The sequence below is a fragment of the Sarcophilus harrisii genome, chromosome 3 (assembly GCF_902635505.1).
Source record: "Sarcophilus harrisii chromosome 3, mSarHar1.11, whole genome shotgun sequence".
Classification (NCBI taxonomy): Eukaryota; Metazoa; Chordata; class Mammalia; order Dasyuromorphia; family Dasyuridae; genus Sarcophilus; species Sarcophilus harrisii.
This window is the reverse complement of record NC_045428.1, coordinates 413,435,100-413,455,569: the sequence shown is the minus strand read 5'-3', so window position 1 is coordinate 413,455,569 and position 20,470 is coordinate 413,435,100. Positions and strand designations below refer to the sequence as shown.

The following is a 20,470-nucleotide window of genomic DNA, read 5'->3' as shown; positions in this document are numbered from 1 at the left end:
ACTGTTCCTTGTAAAGGGGTTAATGTTAAATATCATTATCTATAAAAATATTTCTACCATTTAGTTTCTAAAAGTGTGTGTTTGTGTGTGTGTTTACTTACTTATTATAAGGGAACAGACAACAATATAGAAATGACTTATTTCAATTTAATTAATATGTATGACATTAATGAATTTAATTCAAAACAGTTCATTTTATAAGTCAACATTATAAATTGAAAAGGGAAGAGTCTAAATCCTTAGAGAAAAGGTTGTTATGCCCAAGTTCCCTTTTAATGGGGTGACCCAGTTCCTCCAATTGTCCTATTTCAGTATTCTGCCTTAGGTTATAGCCGTCCCCTCTTAATGTCTGAGATAAAGGTTTTATAGACACTCCTTAATATTTGACAAGATAAAAGTTTATCCATTTCAGATGCCATTAGAATATCAGTAATGTCATTGTTCTTGTTTTTCCATAAAAAGCTTGCTGCCCTTCTTTGAGATGATAGTCTCATCTAGCCCTGGGATCAACATGGATCCATTGGTCCCAATATTTCTCTCCATTTAATAAATTATTCAATTGGTCTCTAATCTCTGTCTTGCTGAGTTTCTTCGGCATTACAAGGTGACATGGAAAAAATTTTAAGTCATATTTTCCATTATTTTCTGGGCCTTCTCATCTCCAGTAATGATGAAGAAACTTCTGTAAGTATAAATGACTATGAGCAGGATCAAATCTCTTAAAATTATCCATGCATATTGAATACTATTCTCAAAGAAATGGGTTTTTTTAAAATAGAAATTGACTTTGAAACTAGAAAGAAAACAACAAAAATAAGGACTTCTAAACTAAAAGTATTACAAGTGAAAAATCTATTTTGGCACAAGTCTTACTCAACATCTTAATTATTTTTAAGAGGACTCAAACAGTAAAATCATTCATTTGTAGGCAATGCTGAGCTTTTTCTCACTCATGAAATATTTAACCAGTAGGACTGACCTAACCAAAAAAAAAAAAAAAAATACAAATTTCATAGCACCAAAGAGTGGGAAGCAATGCCGAAGGCAAGCTCAAATGCAGTTTTTTGCAGGAATTATGCGTATCTGTATACATATATACAATTACTGTATTGATGCATGGTTTATTATCTATGTGTATAATGTATATCTATACATAAATACATGCACACACATACATATAGATTTACATATAATGTAATAAATCATAGGATGATTGATTTTTAAGTCTTAAAAAACAAACTAAAACCTAAGAACTATGACCTTGGAAGACTATCTACAAAGGCTATCATTTTCTTTTTTTTTTTCCTTTTCTTTTTCTGGGCAAGATAGTTATTGAGAAGTTCAGTGACTTGCTAAGAGCCAGACAACCAGTATGTAGAAGAAACAGAAGCTGATCCTTGACAAGGACTGTTTAATCTGTACCTTTGTTCCCCTAGCGCTTAGAATACTGCCTGGCTCATTCTTCTTTGATTGCCAGAAACACAGGGCATTGTACAGAGGGTTGCACACTGTAGGTATTCCTTAAATATCTGACTGATAAAAGTAAGAAATAGAACCTTGCTCTTATATAAAATCATAATACAATTCATCTCTAATATTGCTCATCACTTTAACTTGTAATGCCAAAGATCACTTTTAATGGGGTGACCAGTTCCTCCATTTGTCCTATTTCTTAATTCTGCCTAAAGGTTATGACCGTCCCCTCTTAATGGTTGAAATAAAGATGTTATAGACATTCCTTAATGTCATTAGAATATCAGTAACCTCCATCTATGAAGTTATCTCCACCTAGGTCTCTCCATTATGTCATTGTTCTTGTTATTCCATAAAAGGCTTGCTATCCCAATACTTGGGGCTAGACTCTTTGAGATGATAGTCTCATCTAGCCCTGGGATCCATTGGTCCCAGTATTTCTTTCCATTTAATAAACTATTGAATTGGTCTTTAATCTCTGTCTTGCTCAGTTTCTTTTGGCATTACAAACTATCACAAGAGAACTAAATGATTTAGAATTAAAACATAAGACTCAGAGATTTCCATATGAAGAAATAATATTAAGATTAGAATTCTTAAATCTGAATAGAAAAAAAAGAACTCTTAAATCTGGAAAAGTGAAAAGGGGACAAAATCAAAGATTATCAAATTATGAAGGATATTAATAAATATAGAAAAAAATTGTCAAATTCTAGGAAAAAACAGGATTCCAAATAAGAAGCTTTAGGAAAAAATAAAAGCAGATGCCATTTTAAACATAAGTGAAGAAATCTATGGAGTTCGATTGTTGTCATCATCTTTACCCTTCCTATTACTAAAAAAAAGAACTATAATAATTCAGGCATATCTAGCAGAGGCAACAGGTATGCCATCACCAATTAGTCTTCTTTAAAGGGAAGTGAGACATTTATATCCTGCAAATAACTAATCATAAAAATGAAAGGACTGCAAAGAAAAGAAAAATGTAAATAAATCTTCAGTTTTTATAATGAACTTTTAACCAGCAAGAGTGGAATCACCAGAGTTGAGAAATCCACATCATAATCTTCTTGAATGTATTTATAAAAATAGCACCAGAGACAAGAAAAAAGGAAAAGCAGTTGGATTATTCTAAATGAGCTTATGAAGAGATGTATTAGAAGCAATAGAATTGTGAAAGCAATGAAGAAGCAAGTTATAGTTAATCTTAAGGACAGATGCTATTTTTGTGCTTTTTCTTTTTTTGTAACTCTAGACTATTCTGTGTTGTGGAAATATTTGCTTTATTCCATAAATTTAAAAAAATGAAGTAAATAAAATGGTGATTCTAAAAATTATGAAAATGTGTAAAGTCCTTCATAAACACTAAAGAACTACTTAAATGCTGAGATTATCAATAAAAAACAATTAAGTTTTAAAAAAAAGTAACTCTAGCCTGGTACATAAAATTGCATATTGATTAATTGATGGACTGATTAAAACAAAAAGTGCAAACAAGAGAGCAAAGCTGACTGTAGTACTTAGTACACTTTTCCTACTACATAATTTTTTAAAATCAGAACTTATACATTTGTCAAGGGCATCTGTAATGTTAGAGTAAATGGCAAACTTCTCCAAGAGACCTTAAGAAATAGACTGTTAGCTTTACCATTATAAAATTAACTAAAGATGAAGGCAAGACAAGATCCTGCACTGCTTGTTGTTTGCAGACTATATATTTTAAAAAGTTAATATTCAGACAAAAATGACTCCTTAAAAGATGCCTTCAATATAAGATGTTTTCCATACTTATATCAAAACAGAGACATATGCTAAAAAAGAGTTGGTCACAATTGTCATGGGGGAGGATCTAACACTGTGTTGAAGTTGAAGGAATCCCTGCAGATGTTGATCTCTCTAAGAGTACTTTTTGTGGATAACATTGCACTAATTTAATCAAGTATTATAGAGCCTCCCTTGATGAGCTCTTCACCTACTAAAATGAGATTTACATAATCATCCACAAAGGAAAGCTAAGAGGTTGAAGGATGTCTTTGGTTTAGATCAGTGGTCCTCTCAAAGTGTAGTCCAAAGAATTTTTGGGGTCTCTGAAACCCTTTTAGAGGGTCTACACATTCGAAATTATTTTTTATTTCTAATATTAGTAAATAGCTATAAATATAACCCATGTGAACAAAAACTCTTTGAACAGATCCTCAATAGTTTTTTAACAACATGAAGATACTGAGAACAAAGGTTTGAGAACCACTGGTTTAGATTATGATTAATCTACACACACAAACACACACACACACATACCCCTACCTATTTGATATAAGCAAATGGGGGTAAGTTAGTTGTCCAAGGTCAAACTGCCCCATGCTATTAGTATACTCAGGATATAAAGAAAAATTGAAAAAGTTCTCTCACATATTTGATGAAGTCTCTGAACTGAATTTATAAGCATATACAGACAATTGAAGTCTATTCTGTACTATTAAATAGAACATCCACATTATTGAGATCACAAATCCATTTTGGTATTTGGAATACTCATTTATTGAGCACTTACTATATGGCCCATATTATGCTAAGTAAATTACAAATGCATTCTCATTTATCTGCATATATTTATATAGTTCTTTAAGGCAAATGAGTGACCCAATGGATAAGAGTGCCAGATCTGCAGTCTGGAAAATTCCTTTTCCTGAGCCTCAAACACTAGCTATATGACTCTGGACCCCTCTCTGCCTTAGTTTCCTCTTATGTAAAATGAACTGGAGAAAAAAATACAAACCACTCCAGTACCTTTGCAAAGATAAACCCCAAAGTGATCATGAACAGTAAAATGAGATAGAAAAAAGACTGGACAACAACAACAACATATAGTCCTTTTAGAATTTACAAAGTACTTTGGCTTATCTATTTGAATAGAAACCAATCTAGTACAATAGACTCTGGCAGGAATTATGGGTTTCATAGATAAGGAAACTTTAGTTAATAGAAATTAAATGGCCTGCCAAAAGTTACACATTAACTAACTGTCTTTCAAATTCAAATCCTGTTCAAATCAAATCCATTACAACATGGTCCCTGTGGTGCAGGTTGAAAATGGAAATATGTTTTAAGAAGGCTCTAGAGCAATTTATTGATGATAGATGAATAATGGATTGGTAAAGACATCTAAGATCCAAATATTTAGAGAAATAATATAATCCAACTGCTTCATTTTATAGATAAGGAAAACTGAGAACCAGCAAGACTGCTTATGGTCACACGGTTAATAAGCAGCAGTCTTAGGTCTTCTTGGCATCACATCAGGCTTCTTTGCACTGCAGTGCACTCAGGCATAGCTTTCTTACCTTTGGGAAACTAAAAAATAGGGGGATAACCATGTCCTCCAGCAAATAATCAGGACCAGAAAAACAGGATCTTAAGTTGGCTGGATCTAGTTCAGCATGAAATTCATCACCTTTGATAGTTACCTTCTTAAGAGTGTAGTAGAAACTCATCCGCTAAAGAAAGTAATGAGTCTTTGGAAAGAGAAATCTCATAACAATACTATAATAATCTAGTGTTTGATAAACTCGAAAACTGCAGCTGCTAGGATCAAAAACTCACTATTTGGGGAAAATTGGAAAATAGTATGGCAGAAACTAGGCACTGACCAACATCTAAACACCCTGTGTACCTGATAAGATCAAAATGGGAGGCAGTGGATAGAGCATCAGCCTTTAAGTCAGGAGGACCTGAGTCCAAATCTGACCTCAGACACTTAGCACTTCCTAGCTGTGTCACCCTGGGTAAGTCATTAACCCCAATTGCCCAGAAGGGGAAGGGGGGAAAGTGGAGGATCAAAATGGATTCATGATTTAAACATAAAAGGTCATACTATAAGCAAATTAGGAGTACAAGGAATAGTCTACCTCTTAAATCTAGATATGTACAGAAAGGAGGAATTTATGGCCAAAGAAGAACTAGAGAACATTATGAAATGCAAAATGAATAACTTTGATTACATTAAATTTAAAGTTTTGCACAAACAAAATCAATGAAGCCAAGATTAGAAGGGAAACAAAGGTGAAATTTTTATAGCCAGTGTTTCTGATAAAGGCATCATTTCTAAAATATATGGAGAACTGACTCAAATTAGTAAGAATACAAGCCATTCATTCCCCAACTTTCAGACAATAAAATTAACACCATTTCTAGTCATATGAAAAAATGCACTAAATCACTTTTGACCAGAAAAAAGCAAATTAAGACAACTCTGAGGTACTATTTCACACCTCTCAGATTAGCTAAATTGACAGGAAAAGACAATGATAGATGTTGGAGGGGATGTGGGAAAACTGGGATACTAATGCATTGTTGGTGGAGTTGTGAACTGATCCAACCATTCTAGAGAGTCATTTGGAACAAAAGGCTATAAAAATGTATATCTTTTGATTCAGCCATGCCTCTATTGGGTCTGTATCCCAAAGAGACCATAAAAGAGAAAGAATTTATATGTGCAAAAATATTTTTAGCAGCCTTTTTTGTAGTGGCAAGGAATTAGAAATTAAGTGGATGCCCCTCAGTTGGAAAATGGCTAAATAAATTATATGAATGTAATATTATTATTCTTTAAGAAATGATGACCAGGCTAATTTCAGAAAAGCCTGGAAGACTTATGTGAACTGATGCTTAAGTGAAGTGAGCAGAACCACGAAAACATTGTATATAGTAACAAGATTATGTGATGATCTACTGTGGGGGACTTGGCTCTTTTCAACAATGAGGTGATTCAAGATAAATAATTTCAATAGAGTTGGGATGGAAAGTGCCAGCCACATCCAGAGAGAACTACAGAGACTGAATGTGGATGAAAGAATAGTATTTTCACCTTTTTTGTGGTTGTTATCATTTTATTTGTTTTTTCCCCTTTTGATCTGATTTTTCCTTGTGCAGCATGATGAATATAGAAATGCTTAGAAGAATTGCACATATTTCACCTATATCAGATTGCTTGCTATCTTGGGGAGACAGGAAAGTAGGAGAGAAGGAAAAAATTTTGTAACATAAGGTTTTGCAAAGGTAAATGTTGAAAAACTATCTTTGCATGTATTTGGAAAAATAAAATACTATTTAAAATAATAATAATAAAAAGAAGGGCCTTTGCTTTCAAGAAGGTTTAGAGTCAATTAAAAGTGCTTTGCAATACTCCACCAAAATATCCAATTTGTTCCACTTTCAGCTAGCTCACTGTTCTCCTCCAACTCATGAAAGATAGATAGGTGGAAGCCAGTAACAGCAACAAAAATAACTAGCAATATTTTTCAACCATAACAAATACAAAATAACATATAGTTGTAGTATTTCCAAAACTGAGCTAGTTATTGGAGGATGCTGTGCAATCTCCATTGTAAATTAATATCAATCACTCAATTAACCAACCAATAATTAATAAGTACCTGATATATACAAGGTATTAAATTTACAAATATTCTCCCCTCCCAATTTTTTTTCCTTGGCTGAGGCAATTGGGGTTAAGTGACTTGCCCCGGGTCACACAGCAAGGAAGTGTTTGAGTATCAAGTGTCTGAGGCCATATTTGAACTCAGGTCCTCCTGACTTCAGGGCTGGTGCTCTATCTACTGTGCTGCCTAGCTGGCCCTCCAATTTTTTTTTTAAAGAAACAATTCTTGCTTTCAAAAAATGTACATTTTAACATGACAACAAATACAAATAGAAATATATACAGAACAAATCTGTGTGTGTGTGTATGTGTGTGTGTGTGTGTGTGTGTGTGTGTGTGTGAAATAGATAAAGAGTAAATACTCTTCTATCTACAATGGTTTATGTAGAAACAAGTGAACTTGCAAGGAATATCTATGACACAAGGAAAAAATTTGTAGCACTTTGATGATTTTCTTCAGGAATGTGGGGTGATTTAACATACTATCTCTCCCCCTTTAAGAGAAAGTTATATCTGTTTTATATTTATATATTTCTATTATGTGCAAATCATTGTACTTTGGAACAATCCTGAGACTTCTGAATCAGAGGAAAAAGGATTAATATTGGTAATAATAAAATTATAGAGATATGAGATAACATAGAAAAGTATGTATATTATGTCATTATTTACATATTTATTAACTTATTTATTTTATCATTATCATTTATATTTTTAATGTTAATTCTGTATTTTAACAGTTGAAAAATACAAAAATAAAATTCTTAAATATTCTTTAATTCTGATTCTTTCATGTTTAAATGATCTTCCCCTCTTTATTGTAGAATAATGATATTTTACTGCCTATCTATTGTAAACAGTCATCTACTTTTATTATCTATAGATTCAGAGATATTGCCAAATGAATGCCCAATTCTAAGATTCAACGTAAATTAAAAGAAATTCATTACCTGATGATAATTATATTCAAAAAGCACAAACTTCTGGTCAGGAGAGACATAATAATTACTTATTGTATACCCCAAATTATCCTGCAAACAAACAAAAAAATTTAAATTCAGAAACTTGTAATAATCACAATATTTTTTGAAAAACATTTCTCTAATGTATGAAAATATTATATGGTTAAGCATACTATGGTGGTGTTATCCACAAGAGTACGATTGTTTCTCGATTCAGCATTAAATAACACTAAATTGTTTTCTTTTTTATGAAGATATTCAGTATCTAAAAAGAGAAAGTAAATAAGGTCAACATTTCATGTCACTTATAACTTATTTAGCACACAATAAATGAACATCTCAAACAAAAATGTAAGATTAAGGAAGTATAGCCATAACTTTTTTTTTCTGTAGAATTATGGATTTTATTAACCATAAGCAGGTGCCTTCTATTCAACCTTGTAAAAGAAAGTTACTTAGAGTACTTAAGAGATTAAATGCCTTGTCTGGAGTCAAGTCTAGGATTTGAATTCAGATCTTGCTGGCTCTAAGGCTAGTTTTCTATCCACTGCCTTTCTCCTACAGAATTAAGAAATAAAAATATTCTAAGTAGGGAAATATGGAATGAGTAATATATTTATGTACACATCCAATTACATTTATTTAATAAATTTCCTTAAAGTAAGCCCATTATATGAAACCCCCCTATTTTTAGTATTGTCTGGGAAGACCTGAGTTCAAATACTGTCTCTGATTACTTAGACTGCCCTAAGCAAGGCATTTTACCTCTTAGTGCTCTAAGTAATTCTCTAAGACTACAGCAGGCAAAAATATGTTTCAAAGCTTCCATTCAACTTTCTTTGCTATTTTTATTAACTTATAGCTTTTTATTAACTTATAAGCTTTGATTAACTTGCAGAGTTTTCTATTCTTTTCATTCCTTCTTTCACTCTCTCTCCTTTACTACTCTCTTATCTGGGGCAAATAACATAGGTTATCAAAATGTTGCAAAATTCTGAATAACAGGAAGGGTATTTTATTTTTATATTTTAAACATTCCTCCACCACACCTCCCTAACTTAATTTATTAAATTGTAATTTTGGATGTAAGATGGAATTTTTTTAAAAAAGAAGAAATATAGCGGCAACTAGATGGAGCAGTAAATAGAGTACTGGCCTTGCAGCAACTGAACCTGAATTCAAATCTAGCCTCAAACACTTAACACTTCAAAAGCATGTGAGCCTGGGCATGTCACTTAGCCTCAACTGCCTTGGGAAAGACGGGAAGAAAGCGAAAAAAAGAAGAAATATTTACCTGAAATCCACTTTATGGGGTAAGACTTTACCCTGTAAGTATTTTTTAAATAATCATTCAAGGTATAGGTTTTCCCATAGGCAGGTTCAGCCTCTGTTATTAAAAAGAAAACACATGTTTTTGAAAGTTGCCAGTAAACCCATGTTTCAAACTTAATAATTAAGTTTCAAGAAAATGTCAATTTCTTTCAAAAAAACATAGCTTAACTATTACATAAGAAGTAAAAGAGCAATCCTTAAGATGAGAAAGACCAGGGTTGAATTAGCATCACTATCACATATTTGGTGACTCAGAACAAATTTGAAGGTACCACACCTTACACACACACTAGCCCATCCCTAACACAAAGTCTAGAATAAAAGGGTAAGCTGTAAGCCTTAGCAAATGGACAAGCAAACAAACAAATGACAGGGAAACCAAAGGCAGAAATACAAAAGAGAATGATTCCAAAAAATCTAAAGACAAAGCCTCCAAGAAAACAGAATTCCCAGAAGAAATGAAAAGATTAAAAACCTAAAAAATGATTTTGAAAACCAAATTTTTGAACACCAAAAATGATTCTTAAAACAAAATTATAATTCTTGAGGAAAACATATGAAAAGAATTGATAACTATGGAGTTAAGATTTGTAAAGTGGATCTAGAAGTGCAAAACCTTACTCGGGAGAGAAATATTCCTTGATAGTTAGAATTGACCAAATAGAAGATAATGGCTTCATGGAATAACAAAAATTATTATTGAAGCTAAGTTAAAAAACAAAAAAAGGAAGAAGAGAAGGGGGTTGGAAAAGAGAGGGAAGTTTTAGGAGGAGGGAGAAAGAGAAAAAGAGGGGGAGAAAAAGGGAAGGAGGAAAGAAAGAGGAGAACTGAAAACTATAAAAGAAAGATTTGGAAAGAAAATTAATGACTTGGATCAAGAAATGCAAAACATCACCGGGAGTGAAATATTCTTTGATAATTAGAATTGACCAAACAGAAGATAATGACTTCAAAGGATAGCAAGAACTGTTATTAAAACTAAGTCAAAAGACAAAAAATGGAGGGGGAAGAGATGGAAGACAAAGAGAAGGAAAAAAGAGAAATAGGAGGAGGGAAAAGACAAAGAGAAGGAGAACAAGAATGAGAAAGTAAGAAAAAAAGTTTCATTGAAAACTCATTGGAAAATAAGTCAAGGAGAGAGCACTGAACTACCTGGATATCATGACCAAATTCCAAGAAATCATAAAGAAAACTTTCCACGTCTCTTAGAACTAAAAGGTAGAGAAATAAGAACCACTGATCATCTCCTACAAGAAGTCCCAAAATGAAAACTGTCAATAACAGTTATACTCAAAATTCAGAGCTTCTAGAGCAGAGAAAATTGTATAGTCAATGTGACTCTTGACTGTCAACACTGAAGTCCTCTCCAAATGGGAAAAGATAGAATCTCTAGAAAGTATTCTCCCCTTTCCTAGACCTATACAGTCTATAAGATTCAAAATTGTAGTTTGTCCTTCAAGAAGACCTCATGGGTGGATGTTTTGACTTGTATATAAATTATATTTAAGTGAAACAAGAGTTGTACACAGGCCTTATTCTTCTGGAATGGGCCTGTGCCCTCCTTTTGCCCCTAGGTTTGGTCATCTTTCATGTCTTGGGAATATTCTGCAACTGCATAATCTTGGCCAAACCTAGAGTCTACGACTCTTTCTATTAACCTATTTATGCCAATTGAGCTGGAAAAATGACTCGCTGTGTTTTTTTTACTTGAATTTCCTAGTGAGGACTTAGTCTAGAGTACATCTTCCTACTGCCCTGTCATCTTAACAAAATGTTTTCTTGACAATCTACAATGTTGAATATTTTTGTGTATTATTCTGAGTGCCATGTGTGGAAGTCTGATGTTTGCATAGCAGATTATGGTCCTCAAGAAATTAGCCCAATGCAGATGTTCCCAGGAGAGACCCTGAATGAATGCACAAGCTTTAGGACTTTGTCCTTTCACTATCAATCATGAAGACTTTCTGGCCTTCGCTCAAGATACAGGATTTTCTTTCTGCTGCCGAATATAAGGTAAGTTTTAGACAACAGGCACAGAAAAATATAATTGTAGGAGATCTACAACTGGGGGCAGGGCCAAAATCAAAGACTTCTCTTTCTGAGTTTAAATTCGGCCTTAGGCACTTACTAGCTATTGTGACTTCAAACAAGTCACTTAACCCTATTTAGCTCAGTTTCCTCACCTGTAAGATGATCTGTAAAAGGCAACCACTAAAAAACCCTAAGAACAAAACCTGACACAAAAAAATGACTCAACAACAAAAGCAAGGAGATTACAAGATCTAATGTCCTAATTTTATGAATGAGGGAGTTAAGGGCCAACTATGAGAAGAAAATGTTTTCATCTGCACAATTGTCAATAGCTGTACTGCCCTTTTTTAAACTGATGAGTTATATTCTTAGAAAATTCCTTCCCATCCTGCTTTGAAAAAGGCTAACTTTGGCCTTCCTGTTACAGTCAATCTAAAGAAGACCAGGGAGCTACTGCTGAATCATTTTTTAAGTATTACAACAAAACACACAATGTTCATTTTTGCCTCACTCTTTGATCACACTAGAAAGTAGGAGATATTTGTAAAACTTTTGAAGAACATAGTTGTGATGTCTATGCCAACTGCAAGTCATGAACTCTTCACAGAATGAAATTTGGTGCCAAGTTGACATCATATTCTAAGTTCCTTCGTTTCTTCCTCCTTGTCTATTTTGTCACTTTTCGGTGCTGGTAAGTAAAGCAAATTGCTACATTAGCAAATGATGGAAAGGTTTTGAGTTGTTTATGGTTTTCCTAGCTCTGTATATGATATTCACTAATCTTTACCCTAATCAATAATCAGCCCAGTGTTTATTATGCAAATAGTCAGCAATACTTTTAATTCCATTTCTAGAACCTTAGAAAATTTTAAAATTTCCCCAAAGATCAGAAGAATAAACTTTAAATTCAACGATTACCAGACTTCATATAGAGCATGTCCATTTTTACAAAAAAAAAAAAAAAAATTGCCATATATCCCTAATATTTTTAAAAAAGACAATCTATATGACTTTCTTGGATCATATTTTATTCAACTATTAATAATGTGTTCTAATTCTATAACTCAAAACTATGTTAAAATACAGTAAAATAACAAATTTTGGGGAAACCAATCTATTATACTTATCAAAGTTAACAAACTTTAAAATATGAGATAGCTATAAAGGTACTTTTAACTTCATACAAAGGTTAAGTTTGAATTTACTTATTTCCTCTCCTGATGCATATCATCTGCAACATTAGTCTACGCTGCCTGATGGTGACAGTGGAAAATCTCACAAAATGCAATCTATAGATAAGCATTAATGTTCTAGGCACTACATTAGGTTCTAGAGATACAAATTTAAAATTATGCAATCTTTGTCATTAAGAGCTTACAATATACTAAGGGAATATAACTATCAGGACTCTGTCTATATAGCAACCCTATTCCACAGCCACAGGGATAGCAACAGGCCTATTTGTACAAATAAATTTCAGCAGTTTTTTTTTTTGTGGTGGCTAAGAATTAGAAATTTTGGTGGCTATCACTTGAGGAATGGCTGAACCAGATATGGTATATGATTATAACGGGATACTATTGTGCTATTAAAAAAAAAAAGACAAACAGGATGATTTCAGAAAAACCTGGAAAGAATTACATGAAATAGTGCAAAATGAAGTGAAGAGAAGCAGAATGCTTGTACATAATATTAGCAATACTGCATGATGACCAACTATAAATAACAATTACTCTCAGCAATATTCTCAAAAATCCAAGATAATTCCAAAGGATTCATGATGAAAAATGTATGTAGTCCATATCTAGAAACAGAAGTGAGGGAGAATTTGGAGCTCAAAATTTTAAAAAACAAAAGTCAATTTTTTTACATGTAATTGGAAAAAAAAAAGTTATTAAAAGAAAGACTTCCTAGCCCCTGACATTACTATAAGTAAGAAAACTTAGTAATCTCCTACTCTTTGACTGAGTTATTCCAAAGATGCTCAGTGTAGAAATTAAATAAAGGCTCTATAGAGAATGAGAGATGTTAGATGGATAGTATGGCTGAATAGATTGGGACCTAAGACCAGATGGGCTTCACTTATACAACATGGATGTAGGACTTTACCCCATAACTATAAGTAATGGTGCCTTGTATGTTCCTGATATTCCCAGTTGCATATTCTCTGTGCATAGCCAAGTTAAGCACTTTTCCCCCCTACAACTTACTTAAATCTCCTGGCAAACCTACAATGAACCAGTGCTATGGAAGATACCATTTCCAAAAATCCAGGTCAGACCACTTTAGACCTGTTCCCACTAGAGATGAGATTTCACAAATTTGACCTCTTTTGTACACATAATTTCTGCACTGCATTCCCAATTGGTTGACTCGAATTCAGTTAGTCTCATTTTTTTTTTTTTACTTCAGTGTGAACTTTTTGGTTGAAAAAATTAAGATAAACTTTTGTAAGAGCTGTACTTGAAAATTTTTTATCATGATTTTAGCCAAACAAAATTGTGGACAGTAGGGAAGCAACAAATAAAAAGGGAAAGGATGAAGAGAAGAGATGATAGTGCAATCTGCTAGAGAAAAAAGACTGATCTAAAAAACTATTTGTACAAATAGAAGGTTAATATTGCCAAGTAGGAAGACCATCTCTTCTTGTGAAGAAGGTGAAGGGAAAAATAGTGGAGGAAAGCACCTGAGAAATATGAAATGAGATGGAAGGGATAAAACGAGGCTCTTTGGAAAAATAGGCTCAATTTTTTTTTAATGAAATGAGATAGAGAGAGGATAGGAAAAGCTATGGGAAGTCTGAAAAGGAAAAAAAAAAGATTTGAAAAAGGTGTTGTGGTGACTAGGATAATGAACCCAATAGGGAAGTATAAAATGAATGCCTTACTTCAGTAAGAGTCCAAGTAAGATTATGTAACATAACTATAATAAACCTAATTAACATAGTTTCATGATTTTCTCCAGTGTCATTCAGCACTTCAAGAGTAGAAGTGAAAGTAGTGGATGGTGGGAGCCAGAATTTGAGCCTAGATCTCCTGCTTCCAAATCTAATGTCCAATTCTTTACACTACAGTGGCCCATCATTGGCACATTTGGCTTAGACTTCTGAGAAGTTATTAAGGAAGTGTTCTTGTTGAGGTATAAGACATCCCAACAATGTAAGGGTCCCCAGTTTGGGGTCACGGGCATGGCAAACTCATTCACAAATTCAATCTGTCTCCAAGTTAAGGGGCCTTCTCTTAGTCACATTAAGTTCTGACTTATCAAACTGCTCCAAAATATAAGAGAGCTTCTGTCTCCAATAGAAAGAAGCCTTGACCATGTATTTGTATTTGAGCACTTATTGAAGACAAATGGCATTTATTCAGGTTGGGTAGGCAAGTAGCATGCTGGATAGAGCACTAGACCTAGAATCAGGAAGACCCATTTTCCTAAATTCAAATCTAGTCTCAGATACTTATTAGCTAAGTGATTCTGGGCAAGTTATTTTTTGCCTGTTTAGATCAGTTTCTTCAACTGCAAAATGAGCTACCATTCCACTATCTTTGCCAAAAAAAAAAAAAAAAAAAAAAACAAAAAAAAACTCCAAATGGGGTCACAAAGAGTTGGAGGCAAATGAAAAATGACTGAACACAAAACAAAAATAAGGAGGTACTTTTCTTTATTCTTCTTATTCTTGAATTTTCTAACTTAGACCTTCATTATTTATACTACACATTTTTCTACTGTTTTACTGTCACGTCGTACCTTTGGTTTTGTCCTCTAGACTAATAATCTCTAGATTTCTCTATAAATAAGACTATTGGGTACATTTACCTGGATGCCCCAAAAGTATCTAACTCTAAAACCAAATTCATCTATCATTTAATCAAAGGAGCAAAACAGAGACAGAGATTGATAGAAAAAGACATCAAGAGGTTTGTTAATACAACTTTTACTAAATGTTAAAAATCTTGGATGGGGGCTGGCAAACTATTTTTTAATAAAGAAAATTTTGTTGCCTTTGCTTTTACTAAAATTTCCCCTGATTTCTTCTCCCTTTCTCCTTCCAGGAAGCCATCCCATATAAGAAAGCAAGAGTGAATGAGTGAGGTAATGGCAACTTTAGCTCTCTATAATGTGTTAATATTCTTAGAATATAATATTTTGAGCCGCTACATTACTACGCCAGTCAGAGAGGAGATGATCTCCGTAACTTAAAGATCCTTCATGTTTGCTTAATTTATACATTTTTATTATCTTTTTTAATACATATAATACAGTTACGGTTCAAATAATAAATAGTGTTTCTAGAAGACCTCATTATCATAATATACATGAGTAACTTAATATAATTAGAGCAATGATCATGTTTGCTTAATTTATACATTTTTATTATCTTTTTTAATACATATAATACAGTCAAGGTTCAAATAATAAATAGGTAGTGTTTCTAGATGACCTCATTATCATAATATACATGAGTAACTTAATATAGAGCAACGATCTTCTTGTTAACACAATATTAAGAGTTTATCAGTTTATACAACCTTTATTTTTCAAGACAGCAAGAAAAATAAGCCAAAAGTCTGATAAAAGAATGACAAACAAACCTGAGCTGAGGTTTGGAAGGTATACTGTCAAATAGGGCCAATGTCTTTGGAGGACAAATCCCAAGACACTCCTGTGCAAGATTCCTAGGCCAGAATGCTATTTGCCTCCAAAGCCAATTTTTTCATTGTTCTCAGTACATAAAGTTGTGTCATTTTTCGATTATGTCCAATTTTTTGTGACCCCATTTGGGGTTTTCTTAGCAATGATTTGCCAATTTCTTAAAAACTATATACTTACTTGTAAATAAGAAGAGTCAACATATAAATAAAGATCCATTACATCATTAGACTAAATATAGATCAGGACAACTGAAAATAACCCCAGATGATGCCCTTTCCTTTTCTTCCCTGTCCCTCTAACTAGATACTAACCCTTTCAGAAAAAAACTTAGAAATGTTTCTTTTATCTATTTCTTCTTTTTCATCTCCATTAACAATCATTATAATTCAACTACTCCTAAACTAGATTACTCAAAGAGCTTTCCAATTGGTCTCTTTACTTCAGTTTTCCACTTCTCCCATAACCAATCCATCATATCATCGAACATAAAACTAGTCTCATTAAAATATCACATTTATGTGCTCAAGCACATAAACCTTCAATGGCTTCTTATTAATCAGAAAATAAAAAATTCTGATTCCTTTAATGGAACACCCAAGGTCCTCTATATCCTGGCCTGTTCCACATTTAAGATTCTTTGATTCTCTAATTCTATCTTTTTGTAACTGCATTTCCCCAATATCAACCTTCCACTTAATCCACAGCTGTATAAAAATATATCAAGACGCTAAATTATGTCAAATTAAGAAAAGCCTCTTACACAAAAAGAGTTACTAATTCTAGCAGTGAAAAAAAATGTAAATAGCAATAATTGTTTTATATTTATACCTATACTAAAATATAGGAGGATTATCACTGCAGCATGATTCAATGAAAAGAATGGAAAACCTATCTTCAAATCAGAGGCAACTGGGTTCAAATTCCAATCTGAACCTACCTTTATGAAACAGGGGAAAGAGTTCCTATCTCTCTGATCCTAGGTAGTCTAATTACTAAAATGAGTTGTCCCAGAAGATCTTTAAAATCCCTTTAACCTCAAAATCTAAGCTCTTAAAAATTTACAATGTAGTAATTTAAATACTAAATTATCTCAGAGCTCAATACTTTTATTTCTATAAGTAATGAGGGCCTGAGATATTTAGTATTTAAGATAAGATACACAGCTTAGTTCTGTTTTTTACTTTTCTGACATAAAAAGAATCCCTCCTACCTTTCCAGACTTATACAGTACTCATTCCTTGCTATTCTTCACACATCATATTACATCTTGGCACTACTGCTATACAAGCCTCTGAAGTACTCCCACCTCACCTCTACCTTTAGAATCTTGATTATTTGTTCAGTCCTGTCTGACTCTTTCTTTTATGTCCCCATTTGAGGTTTTCTTGGCAAAGAACCATTTTTCTCTCTAGCTCATTTTTACAGATGAGGAAACTGAGGCAAACATATTAAATAATGTGCCCAGGGACACACAACTAATAAGTATCTGAAGCCATATTTTAACTCAGGAAGATGAGTTTTTAAATCAGGCACTCCATTCACTACACAGCATCTAGCTATCCCTTAGAATCTTTAGTTTTCTTCAAAGCACACACTTGAAGCCCTATCTATGAGATCTTTTCTGATCCACCCTTCTACCTCTGTTACCAGTGACTTGAGTTCCTCCTCCAAAATTATCCCATACAGTCAATTCTGTTGTAATGCTTGTTTTGAAAATATGAATGTTTCATTGATGTATTTGGGAATAATTTGAGCATAATCAGAATTTAGTGTTTGTTTATGCGCTATTTATTCAAAGAGAAACAGAGAATGCAGAAAACTGCTCCTCTCTTCATCACAAACAGCAGCTTTTTTGATGTCCACTTTCATAACTTCAGATCTTTCTTAAAGTGCCATTTTTATTGAATTTCTTCTCTTGTAGTAGGGCAGAGAAAGGTGGGGCCTCATCTATATACTCTCCCACTAGTCTCAGATGGGCCCCTCCCCCATTAGGTTCCTAATAATTTTTTAATGTGTCACTGAAGAAGTTTTGGAGTATTATGTCCCATCTCACTTCTCCCACAAATTCAGTGGTTTTTATTATGAATTATTGTATAATGTGGTGATTTTTAAGGATGTACATATTATGTTGTAGGAGAATTGAACACATTTATTTTCTCTATACTTTAGTAATAATAGTATTTAATCCCCAAAGATTGTTAATCATAGTTAGCATTTTAATATTTGCAAAGCACTTTACAAATATTATGTCATTTGATCCTCACAACAACACATGTGTAAATAATATCAAATTGCCTTCTTTCTCAAGGAGGGGGGGGATAGGAAGGAAGGGAATTTGGGACTCAAAGTTTTTATAAATGAATGTTAAAAACTGTTACATGTAATTGGGAAATGTTTTATGTAGATTTTATGCAAATAGTTTATTGTGGGAGTTAGGTGCCATTTTCCCCCTTTTATCATTGAGGAAATAGCAGGCAAAGATCCAGTGCCTTACCCAAAATTATATACCTAGTAAGTACATGAGACAGGATTTCAACTCAGGCCTTCTTGACTCCAGATACAGTACTTTCTATCTACTGCACTGATACTGAGCACACTGGATAGATATGATCTGGATCACAGACAGACATGAACAAATCAAATTACTTATATTTATATAGATATATACACATATACATATATATAGCACTTTACAAATCTAACACACCATACAAATGCTAGCTATGTTATTATGTTTGTATCCTATTAATTTGGGCGCTAAGTGGTTCAAGAGATATAGGGCACAAGACCTTAGTCAAGAAGACCTGTGTTCAAATTCATCTACAGACACTGTGTGATACTGAGCAAGACACACATTTCTCTGCCTCAGTTTCTTCATCTGTAAAATATAAGAATAATAACACCCTCCTCCCAGGGTTATAGTGAATACATATAACACCCTTCTCCCAGGGTTATAGTGAGGATAAAAAGAGGATAAATATTTGTAATATTTGTAAGGTACTATGCCAACATTAAAGTGCTTTAATTAAATGCTAGCTATTTAGCTACAGGAAATTTACAAGAATTCTAAAGGAATTTCTACAGAATAATTCTTAACACATTGGAGAGGGCAGTATTGAGAAAAAAAGCAACAAGGAGCAAGTGGGACAATTGTATGGGATGATTTTACTGATTTTTCAGTCTCTTCAGTGATGGGTTTAAGCCAGAAAATTGAGGGAGAAAAGGAAATAGCAGTAACTTTCTGGTATATTCTTAAACTTGCCCCCTTTCTACAGAGAGTATACAATTGCAAAGCCAAATGGACAAAGCAAATAGGATTCTTGACTAGACATAGTAAGACAACCAGGTTTTGCGATCTTGTGTCCTTCAGAGGATTGCCCTCCCTCTGAGTGTCACTGTGTTCTGATGGTAGAAGATACATAAGAGGGCACTGTTTACCCTCAAGAGCATTTTATCATATAGATTTTAAAGTCTTTACAAGTATAGCTCCCCATTCAATAGAGGGTTATGATTATTGTGTTCTCAAAGTCACCACAAATTAATAAGGTGTTACCACTTTTGATGGAATATGCTTACTTAGTAGTCCTACATGAGAGAACTCTTAACCTATAGCAGGGTTCTTAACCAGGGACTTATGATTTCAAGGATTGATGCTCCTATTTTTCATTAACCTTTGTAATCGCATGTTTTCATTTTATAAATTTAAAAACCTTATTTTACGAAATCCATAAGCTTCACCATGACACACAAAAAAGATTTTAAGAACTTCTGCCTTAAGAGACTAGTATGAGTTAAAGAGCAGATGAAAACAAAAGAAATTGCTAAGTATTTTTTTCTTTATCACATACTTTATATTTATTGAACACTGATTATACACAGTTACTGTGTAGTAGTTTAGTGAAAGACATGTTAGAAAAAATATAAATAGTTACTGCCCTTAAATTTTAATTAAGGAGTCAACATAAACATGAGATAACATAGGAACACAAAACATCATATTAACAACTGAAAAAATGCTGTAACAGAAAGTGAATCAGAGTAGAACACAGTATTATGCAATATAGATATGTGACTAGTTTTAGAACTCGTTTTCATATACATAAGATTGTACTGAAAATGTGGATTTTGATCTATGTATGTCTTACTTTTTTTTTAAAGTTATATTGATGTGTAATTTTTTTCCATAACAGATCTCTTTTATAATAAACTAAAGCAACTAATTAAAAAAATAGTAACCTCATTCAAAAGGGCATGCAATATTCTACATCTGGACTACCCCTCCACCTTCTCTTATTTTTAATTGTTTTTCTCTACCTCCCACCTCCCATCTCATTAAAAAAGAGAGTAAAAAGAAAAACAAAGTCCTTGTAACAAATATGCCAAGTCAAGCAAAACATTCCTTCAATGGCTATAAATAAAACTATCTGTATCACATTCTGTGCCCTGAATTTCTCACATCTCCATCAGGAGGTGGATTGTATGTTTCATCATTGAGCCTCTGTAATCATGGATAGTGCTTGTACTAAACACACCTATTACCAGCTTTCAAAAGTTTGTCTTTATAATGGTTTTATCATTGTGT

At 33.1% G+C, this 20,470-nt stretch overlaps 1 protein-coding gene across 3 annotated transcripts in view; it reads right to left on the bottom strand.

The window, feature by feature from the left end:
* Positions 1–20,470, bottom strand: part of DPP4 (dipeptidyl peptidase 4) — a 99,434-nt gene that overhangs the window by 63,361 nt on the left and 15,603 nt on the right. For all 3 annotated transcript variants that reach the window (XR_004233111.1, XM_023499246.2, XM_023499244.2), the window contains 3 exons: positions 9,167–9,259; positions 8,046–8,137; positions 7,861–7,941 (listed from right to left, as the gene is read on the bottom strand). Coding sequence is in view for 2 of the 3 variants with exons in the window: in XM_023499246.2 (XP_023355014.1) it covers positions 7,861–7,941; positions 8,046–8,137; positions 9,167–9,259 (266 nt within the window). In the remaining variant the exon portion in view is untranslated. The remainder of the gene's footprint in view (positions 1–7,860; positions 7,942–8,045; positions 8,138–9,166; positions 9,260–20,470) is intronic.